Below are 10,430 nucleotides of genomic sequence, written 5' to 3'. Positions count from 1 at the left end.
AAAACTTATGATATTGCTTACTATTTAAGGAAAAATATTTATAATATGATGTCAGTTACTAATAGTTTTAGTCACCATATGTAATACAAAAATATTGTTCATTTTTATTCAAAGACTAAATAAAAATCAAGTGTATTACATTCTTACATAGAAAATCCTTGAAGATGTAGGTTTTGGTTTGATAAGATATTTTCTAAACCAATACCAAAGAAACAAATATTATACAATGAAGATATTGAAATATTTTATAAATAATTAGTATTTTAAAGCATTTACTTACCAATTTTGCATTTTTTTCTGGATGAAAGACTTCAAACATGTCCCAGTTTTCATATCATAAAGTTGTAGGTTAGGAATCCCAGCTGTGCCATCTTTAGAAGCTGCAATAAAAACAATATGTTTGCAGTAACTGACTCTTAACACTAGTATAAAAAATTTCATTCTCAGAAAAAATTTGAACAAGATTATAAAGAGGAAGTAAGAGAGTTGCTTGAAATCAACTTTCCTCACTAGCTTTAATTGTGGATTTAATCGTCCATTTCTAAAGCCATGACAATATGATAGCTGTATGAGCAAAAGTTCAGCATTTCTGAAATGAGTTAAGAATATTTAAGAGATTTCTTGTTTATTAAGTTTGACATGGTTTGCTATTAAATGAATTAAATTGTCTTACTATGAAAGCTTTTGTCTATAAGTCACATACACAAAAATAGTTATAAGATTCCTTAGAGTCTACGCCTCTTGAAAGAAGAAACCCAGGTTTATAACCCAATAAGGAACTATGATCACATATTTACCCATCAATATCCACACATAATTCGAAAATGTTTTTTAAAATAAACTCTTATACCAATTCTCAATATTTTATTACTCATTTATGAAGCACAGCTTTATAAAATGTTCACTTAACATATTATTATATCTCTAAATGTGTTAGAAAATGGCACCATTTCCTATTCTTTGTCATACCATATATATTTCTTAAAGTTGTATCTACTGTACTTCCTCCTTCCTTTATAATGATTATTTTAAATGTTTTTCATTTTATAGGTTACTACTATTCTTAATTTTTGAGATCTCTATCCAACGGTTGTTTACTTCCTAAAATTTCCTTTGGCCTTTTCTTTTCCTCTATCTTATGATGGATCTGTTCAGTAACTTACTATACGTTGAAATTACTTAAAGTACATCACATTTGGGGAATACAAGATTTATTGGTGATTAAAAATATTCACACATTACTTACTATCATAAAGATTAATTAATTTCTTATAAAGTTATAAACTCTCTTTTTTTACCCACTGAATTGAATTGGTTATGTCAGAATATTTTTATAATTGAAAAGTACTTACTAGTGTAAGGCTGCCACATTGCCAGGACAGTGTTTTTTGGCGAGAATTCAAGGCAAATTACCTTTGGGAGGTCGAAGGAGTGCAGTAGTCCCTTGTTAGTGACATTGGTAACATTTATTCTGGTTTCAAAAGAAATTACTTCAGCAACAGAATAACGTTTTATAATAGCAAGCACTACCCAAAACATTCATACTTCCTTTCAAATACAGATGACTCTTAAGAGTTCATTTTTCACAAAAATCAATTTTTGGTTAGTTTTAAAAAATATCCAATAAACACCTTAACGGAAAAAAGTGTACATTTTACCAAAAGACCCGTAAATAAGGCTGGTGTTGAGAAATAACATAGAATTAGTAGCAAGACACAACAGATGATTCCACCTTCAGCTGAAAAGGAAACAACAGGCCTTTAAGTGAACAGAGCTAACTTACAGACAAGCTGAGGTATACCAAACAAAAGAGAAAACAGATGTGCTGAAACTAGAGTATAAAATTTAAGTAAATGGAAGCTGTAGCAACTGAGAAAATCAGCAAAGAGATTTTTGATGTCTATTATAATCTCAGAAGCAGTCTCCAAAAGATAAAACTATAAGAATTATTGTGGTATGAAAATGACAAAAATTACAATTATTTAATAAAAGCAGTTTCTATTTTTTTGGATGCTTTCTATGTACCATGTTCTGGTCTAACAACTTTATATACATTTTCTCATTTACACCTCACAACAGTTGTGTAAGATGGGTATTATCATCTGCATTTTACAAAAGGTGAAACTGAGGGCTTAGAAAATTAAATAATTTGATGATTTGCCCAAGATCATACTACAGATAAATGCCAGAGCCAAGCTTTAAAACCAGTTTGGCCTGACTTGCTATTATGTTCTCTTTGGGATTAAAAAAAAAAAATACTCCATCTTATTCCAGAAATTTGCTTAAAGTTACTTTGTTCTACTGAAGTTTGAAGACACTGGGTTAGGATAAGCAGAAATTGGTAAGAATAAATGATTACTGCACATTGTTAAAACACACACATGTGATTTTTTACAATTTACTATAATACACACATTTTAGAATTACATGAAACTTTTTTGTTGTTGATAATCTCAAATAGTTATTATTAGTTTAATAAAGTGTTTATTTTAATTTTTTAAAAACCACATATTCAAGGAAAAATCATTTATAGTTTCTTAGTTAATCATGAACTCAGTAAAGACCACAATCAATACACTCCACCTGTTTCTCTTCACCCAGGAACATTATATATCATTATGGCCACAGAACTTTAAGGAAATAAATGCTAGAACCACGTATAGAAAATATCTATTAAAAAGATGGACACAACATATGGTGACATATTAAAAGGATTCAGAGTTGAATCCAATAGAAAGACAAGTGGGGATATGAATGAGTATATAAAATAATTAATAATAGTGCCAAGGTAAAAACAGACTTACTCAACAAACTCTAAGCTAGAATAGCTCAAAAAGATAGTAGACAATTAAAGGAAGTATTGTATATCCCATTAGATGATAAATTTCTCTTAATTCATTACTCAAATAGTATAAACTAAAATGTGGATTAAAAAAAATAAAACTCAAATACCCACAATAGGTTACACACACACACACAACTTGAGATACATCCTTTCTTCGAGGCTGAGATTAAGACTGCCTGTCAACACTGCGGATAAGACTCAAGACGATTACATACTTAATAATTGGAGAGTAGAAGTTTGTTGGTTGGATTTAATAACTTGAAAAAAATAAACTGATTAATATTTTTAATTATAAATGCTAATTCTGCCAGCTACTTATAGTCAACAAGGTGAATCGATTAATTCAACACAATATTTTTAGCATTAATTTTTAAAAATCATGTGTTTAATCCAATCTGACCTGATAGTTCAAAGTCTTCAGAATACATTACCACTGTGTAAAAAAAAAAAACATTTAAAATGTACTTTTGAAACCAATGTATATATTTTCTCCCTTAAAAAAAAAAAAACCTAAGATATTATAACTGGTTAAAAAAAACAAAAATAACTTTAAACCAAGCAACAAACACTCGGGTATTTTCCTGGTTTTGTGAAGACTCGTTTTCTTAACAAAATTATGAGCATTTAATCAAAATACTTATTTTTTTGCAAGACCAATTTTGTAATCTGATTATTTTATGTAATATACATTATACTAAACATACTTTTGAAGAACTTACAAATACCTAAATAATATACTTTTATATAAAATAAAACTAATAGCAATAACTGCAATTGTTACTGATAGCAAAGATATAAAGTATATAAATCTAAGATAAATAATCAAAGAATTATTCTCTAAGTGTTAATGTAAAACTTAAGAAACTCTAACCAGTACCTTAGAGCACTATTTAAAACAATCTGTCAAAGTTTCTTCAGCATTAAATTAATTGCCCTTTTTTCATATGTTACTTTTTAATTCAAAGTAACTAGATAATTCAAAGGAGTCATGGCACATAAATAGAAACTAACAACTTTGGAGGTATTCTATGGAAGTTGTATAGTAAATAATACCTAACTGCATCATGACATTAAAAGATGAACTTTACTAATGACACCTAAATATATGTTATTCAAATAATGCTAGTTATGTATTATATTCACGACGTATACATAAAATGTTATATAAATGAACACTAACTTTTCTCCATTGCCCCAGGCAAACAAGGTCCCATCCTTACTAAAGGTATAGACTTTACAGTTTTTCCCAGATTCCCTAAAAAGGACAAGAAAAAAGTTTAAATTAATAAGCATTAATACTTTTTAAAAAATCTGATTCAAAATCCACAATCTTACTACGAACTTAATGACTAAGAGCTTACATAAATTTTAGAAAATAATTCTCAAATGTTTTAGTTTACCAAAACACTTTATTTCTTAAAATGCAATGTCGACAAACACTGTAAAGCAAACTGGAAATTGATTTTATACTAAGAAATCAATCTTAAAGAAAAAGAGCCCCTCTGGGTGAATATCTACTTTGTGTGACAACCTCCAAATGTAAGTGATTGTGGAAGTTATCAGCTGTCAGCCCTGATATTGAGAGGGCTGAAGGATTTCAACATGGATACTTTGTGAATAATGACCCAGATTACCTGCATAACAAAACAATGGTGGCTAGAATATTCCCAAGTGGCCAAGAAGTGCCCCTAGATTTGAAGGGCAAATACCTTCCATCAATTTCTAATGTGTAGAGACAGAAAGTATAACAATAGAGGATCTTCACATTAAATAAATGCAGATACAGGATTCTGTATAAAAAACATACCTGTGAAAATCAGATTCTTGACAGTAATCTATCAAATGACCAAAACTTTAAGTACCATTTCTCTCAGCTGGAGGTGGCTATGATGAGGACCTCTCCCGGTGATAATGAAGATTCAACAGAAATATGTATGTGTGTACATGCTGATGTCCATATGTGTAGTTACAACATTAGATCAAAACTTCATAGCTAATAAATATTTGAATTATTAAATATCAATGCTTGAGAACTGACCAGTATATCCCTCTAAATCTGAATACTATTTTTGGATTAATTCATCTGAAGATGACATTTGTCTTTCTGCAATCCCACAATAATAGTAGCTTCTACTTACATTTTGATTTTTTCTTTTAAAACATTAGTCATTCCTTACAGATTTATGAAATGTATAAATTATAAAACACCAATCGAAGCTGTCATCTAAATTAATAAGAATGTTGAATAAGCTCTGAACAAGATCCTGTGGCTCACCAACAGTTCTTGCCTTGAACTAAAATCAACTCATTAATCAGCTGATTTCACAGCTCTTAACCAACGACAACTCTGCCATTATCATCACCCAACCAAAAGACTTTGTCCTTTCTCAGATACTTTGCTAAAATCATTTTAATGGTTCTGATGTGTCTGGAAATTCTACTCAAAAGGAAATGGAGATAAGCTTGAAACAATTTGTTCTTAGAAAGCTCATTTTGACTCCAATAATCACCCCTCATTTCAATGATTAAAACTGTCCTTTTAATAATAACTCATTCTAAAATGTTGTTTAAGATTGAAGGCAAGCTTACTAGACTATAGTACACAGAATTTAATTCTTTTCCTAATCTTGGCAATTGGGAAATTTTGTCTATTTCCTTCTGGTACAATTTTTTTAATGAAAAATGTCAAATATACACAAAAAATAGAGAAAAAGTATGATAACCCACCCATGTACCTATCACCAAGCTTAAATAATTATTAACTCATGGCCAATTTTGTTTAATCTACTCCCTATTTTTATATTTAATGCCAAAATATTTTAAAGCATCTCACATCATTTTACTTTATACTTCAGTATGCATCTCTAAACTGATGACATTTTAAAAGAACAATCACCACCATGCCACTTCATCTCACAAAATATTTATCTTTTAATACCCTGTACTTGAATATCTCAATTTTTAAAAGTTCCCCAGGTCATTCTAATGTGCAGCCAAATCTGAGAACCATTCATCTAAAAGCTTGATTAGAATCAGGTTTTTTTTTTTTTAACCTTCACAGAAGTATTATGTAGCTCCTACTGAAATTCACTCGGAGACACACAATGTCTTCTCATTCTACTCTTAGTGATGCTAAGATTGTATTGGACTCATTATGTACCTCCTCAGATTCACCTAACCCTTCCTGCACTCAGGCATCACTTATTCAATAAAGAGACCTGGCTACCTCATTTCCTAACACCACTGGTTGTCTGATTCTCCAGGAGTGAGGGCCACATTTCAGCATGGCTTCTATTATGTCTACTGCAGTAGTAGGAAGAAGAGCTTTGGCATTTAGATTCATCCCAAAAAGACCAAGAGAAGCTGTGGCCACATATAAATTTTTTACCTTTCCTCTCCACAACATATTTTTTGGAGGCACAGTGGTTCCATAAGGCCTCTGGAGACATTCTGCATGACCAAGCAACCTGGCTGTATTTTGGGCACCTGTGGTCAGTCCAGTGTACCCCAGGTTATATTTGCTTTCACTTCTTTGCCTCATTCCTTTTTCCCTTCATTCTTACTGCCTTGGGATTGCATACCCCAATGGAGTATAACACAAAAGCTTTGACACAGACTGTTTTCTAGAGTAGTGATTTTCAAACATTAATGTGCACACAAATCAGCTGAAGATCTGGTTAAAGTAGAGACTCTGATTCAGTGAGTTGGGCAGGTACTGAGATGTTACATTCTGCACCAGTTCAAGGTGATACCAATATGGCTAGTCTTGAGATCATACCTCCTATAACAAGGTTCTAGAGAACTGGTTCTAAAAAAAAAAAAACTGGTCAACAGATTCAGGTAATGTCAGCCTGATTATAAAGTTCCCCATCAATCGTTTACCCCTCAGTTTCAGCATCTTTTGATGATCATTTGCCTAGATCAGTGTTTCTCAAAGTGGGGTCCCCAGATCTGTAGCACTAGAATTACTTGGGAATTTATTAAAAATTCCAATACTTGGGCCCACCCCAGGTTTAATGAATTAGGAAATCTGGGGCGAGAATACCGATGTGCTTTAACAAGCTTTTCAGAGGATTCTGATCCATGCTAATGTTTGAGAACCAATGATACATGATTTCTTTAGGATTACAAAATAGCTATTATCTAATCCCATTATTCCTTCTCCATTTAACTGGAATTCTTCTATAAATAAGATTTCCTCATCAACAATTTGATTACTCTGAAAAAGTCTGTATGGGGAAAGGCAAGATAAATGCTGATTCCTTCTTCATACTGATCAATTTTCAAAGTAATGAAGGAGGACCACATTGATCTTTTATACTAATAAGATTTAGAGGAAGGGGGATTGGAAGGGGAGTGTTTATATACTTGACATGTCTTAATCCTTTCAGTCATAATTCTTCTTAATGCTTAAACTTTCTCATCTTTGGCTGGTGTGAACCCTTCAAGTTGACTTCTGTGACACTTTCACAAAACTCCGTTGGTCTGTTATAGCTTCCTTGCTTTCTGCCACTTCATGTCTCTAGCTCAATTTGTACATTTTCTGTCCTAGATCTGGAGTCGGCCACTTCTCCAAGAAACTAGTTCCCTGTAGTGAAGAATAGTGTTTATGATCACAGTCTGTGAGGCAAGGGTAGTCACTGCTACTAGGTTATCACTGCTTCTAGACCTTTTCAGTGGACAGAACTAGGAAACATAAGTTATTTTATGGAAAAAAATCATGAATTCCTATTTGATATTATTTAAATCTATCCTTTTACTGTTATGCTGAAAATCTTGGTTCCTAAAAACGTTAATATAACTACTTCTTTGATCCTACAATAAATTTAAAATGACATTATCAATTTTCTGTAAACAGTAAAACTATTGAACGCATTTAAGAATTTTGCAGGTCATGATATGGTCATGCTATCAATTTAATATAAAGCTAGGTTTACTTGTTTTCATTCTCCATTTTAATTAATTAATTAATTTATATTTTAAATTAATTAATTATTTTATTAAGTTTATTGGGGTAACATTGGTAATTTTTTTTAAATTTAGAACAATAACATGGTCCAAAATCAAAAACAATAGATACCAAAGTTCATTCACAGACATGTCTTCTGCATTCTGTAATTCTCTCTCCCTCTACAAATAATCACTCTGATTAGTTCTGGTTTACCTATTTATTGTTTCTTTTTGGGAAAAATACATCTGTCTAGTTATATATTTTATATAGTTTTCTCTATAGTTCCTTCCTTTCTTATACCTTTTTCATTCTATGATTTCATTAAAATTATAGACAGTGATTTGGCTATTACATTTGCAAGTTTTTCCTCATTTCCTAAGATAAAATTCTTTTAAGCTAGAGGCTTGAACTCAATTACACTATTGTCTACACTTTTTCTTTTAAAAATGATTAAGCTATTATTTTCAAATCTAAAAATCATTTTTCTTAATAAAGAATATGTCTTCCTTCCATCTTCTATTAATATTATACGATATGTCCCAAAAAACTAGCTGTTCTTTTTCTTTCTTGTTCAGAAACACCAAAAATAATTTATATAACACCAAATAATTTATATAACACCAAAAATAATTTAGAATGTATTAAATAGTTCTCTATAACATCACTCAACAAAATAAACCATACCTTGGAAACACTGTGCTTTCTGTAAAATGTGGTGGTCCATTCACCATGTATAATCCTTCTGATCCTCGGACTAAAAAATAAAATGAAAAGAACCACCAGGACTTTGTTAATAAATACTCAGTTATCACATATGTCTTAAAAAACAAAAAGCTTTTGGCCAAAGTGTTAATGAAATTATTAAACAGTTCTTAGAACTACAGAGTATTAGCATTAAAAGGGCATATTTTTTTACCCTACTGCATGAAATCGTATAACTGCTGATAAATAAATAGGTAATGCAATAGACTAAATGTCTGTGGTATCTCCCAAAACCTCATGTTGAAACCCTAACCCTAATGTGATGATATTTGGAGATGGAACCTTGGGGAGGTAATTAGGTCGTGAGGGTAGAACTCTTGTGAATGGGATTAGTGTCCTTACAAGAAGAGTCCAGAGAGCCAGCTAGCTCTCTCTCTGCCATGTGAAGATACAAGTTGGCAGTTTGCAATCTGGAAGAGAGACCTCATCATAACCTGACATAGTGGAACCCTGATCTCAGACTTCCAGCCTCTACAACTGTAAGAAAATTTCTGTTGTTTATAAACTATCCAGTCTATGGTACTTTGTTATTAGAGCCCAAACTAAGACAGGTAATCCCTCTCATTTCTTTTCCTATAAAGCATATTCATTTAGTCTCTAAGGAGACTACATTAATAAATCTCCTTTTATCTGTTTTTCAAGAAATCTGTGCATGTGCACTGAGATAAACCATTCATATTTATATTCATTCGAATGGAAAAAAGTGATCTTAGTATTGTTTTCACATGATTTTAAATCTCATTTTCAGAATGTATGGATGTTGGAAACAGAATGAAAAGCTGAGTCTAAGTTCAACCTTCTTTGAATCAGCTTACTCTCTCAAGTAATTTCTATAAATAAAAACTCAAAATTTTTATTTTGTGAAAGGCAGTGAAAGGCAGTTGTGCTGTAGTAGAAAGGACATAAACTCAAAGGCAAACTTTTGTACCTATCTGGCTGTGGTACCTTGGCCACATTACCAACTCTAAATCTATGCCCTAGTTTATAAAATGGAAATATTAGGACATAGGGTTGCTGTGTTTTACATAAAATAATAACATGAAAATATAGTATATATTCAAAGTTCTTTTAAAAAGTAAGGCATTACTTATATATTTACAATTTCTCAAACTAAGAGAGCAAATGGGACTAGAAACATTCATTTACAAAGCCCTCAATGACGGTAATATCCAAAAATATTAAACGGGAACAAAATCCAAGATTAAATAAGCAAAAACATCTATAGAACTAGATTAAAAATGGCTGAATTAGAAGTTTTAAAGCTGAATCAACTAAATTCATTCATCTATTCAATAAATGCTTATTGGGAAAATAAACTACCTCCCAGACCCTATGTTGAGAACTGGAGATACAACAGGGAGGAAAATCAGCCTTGTCTGGGACCTCATTAATCAAATAATTAATCAAATATATGGAATTCTATACCTGTGTTTAGTGCTACAAAGGAAAGATATATAGAGCAAATAGAGTGAATAATAATAGAGTTTTGATCTCAAAACAGAAGATATGGAATGTGTCCTTGAGTAAGTCATTTGTGTGCTAAGATACAAAGGAAGAAAAGCAGTTCACAAGCAAAGAGAACAGTAAAAAGTGCAAAAACTCATTGGCAAGAGAGATGATGACACATCAGAGGAATGGAAAGAAGGCCTGTGGGGCTCAAAGGAGAAGGAGCTGGAGAAGAAAATAGGGCTCAGACTAAGCAGAATCTTGTGGCCTAAGTGAGAAAACATTGGTCTATAGCCTAAGAATGGTGGGAAACTCCAAAAGGGTTTTAAGCAGATTTCTGAAACCAGATTTGCATTTTGAAAAGGTCAATTTGATACAGTGTAGAGAATGAACTGAAAGGGAGTAATGGTGGATGTGAAGAGACTA

At 31.6% G+C, this 10,430-nt stretch overlaps 1 protein-coding gene across 2 annotated transcripts in view; it reads right to left on the bottom strand.

The window, feature by feature from the left end:
* Nucleotides 1-10,430, bottom strand: part of EIF2A (eukaryotic translation initiation factor 2A) — a 36,002-nt gene that overhangs the window by 20,575 nt on the left and 4,997 nt on the right. The window contains exons 2-4 of one of the 2 annotated variants that reach the window (XM_023519977.1): nucleotides 8,481-8,550; nucleotides 4,026-4,100; nucleotides 1,353-1,471 (exon numbers count right to left, since the gene is read on the bottom strand). In XM_023519977.1, the coding sequence (XP_023375745.1) occupies nucleotides 1,353-1,471; nucleotides 4,026-4,100; nucleotides 8,481-8,550 (264 nt within the window). Of the gene's footprint in view, nucleotides 1-659; nucleotides 669-1,352; nucleotides 1,472-4,025; nucleotides 4,101-6,462; nucleotides 6,500-8,480; nucleotides 8,551-10,430 lie in introns of those variants that run through there. The other variant, XM_023519976.1, reaches the window with a different exon arrangement.

The sequence above is a fragment of the Pteropus vampyrus genome, unplaced genomic scaffold (genome assembly GCF_000151845.1).
Source record: "Pteropus vampyrus isolate Shadow unplaced genomic scaffold, Pvam_2.0 Scaffold242, whole genome shotgun sequence".
Classification (NCBI taxonomy): domain Eukaryota; kingdom Metazoa; phylum Chordata; class Mammalia; order Chiroptera; family Pteropodidae; genus Pteropus; species Pteropus vampyrus.
The sequence above is the reverse complement of the archived record's forward strand: the minus strand, read 5'-3'. Positions and strand labels throughout refer to the sequence as shown.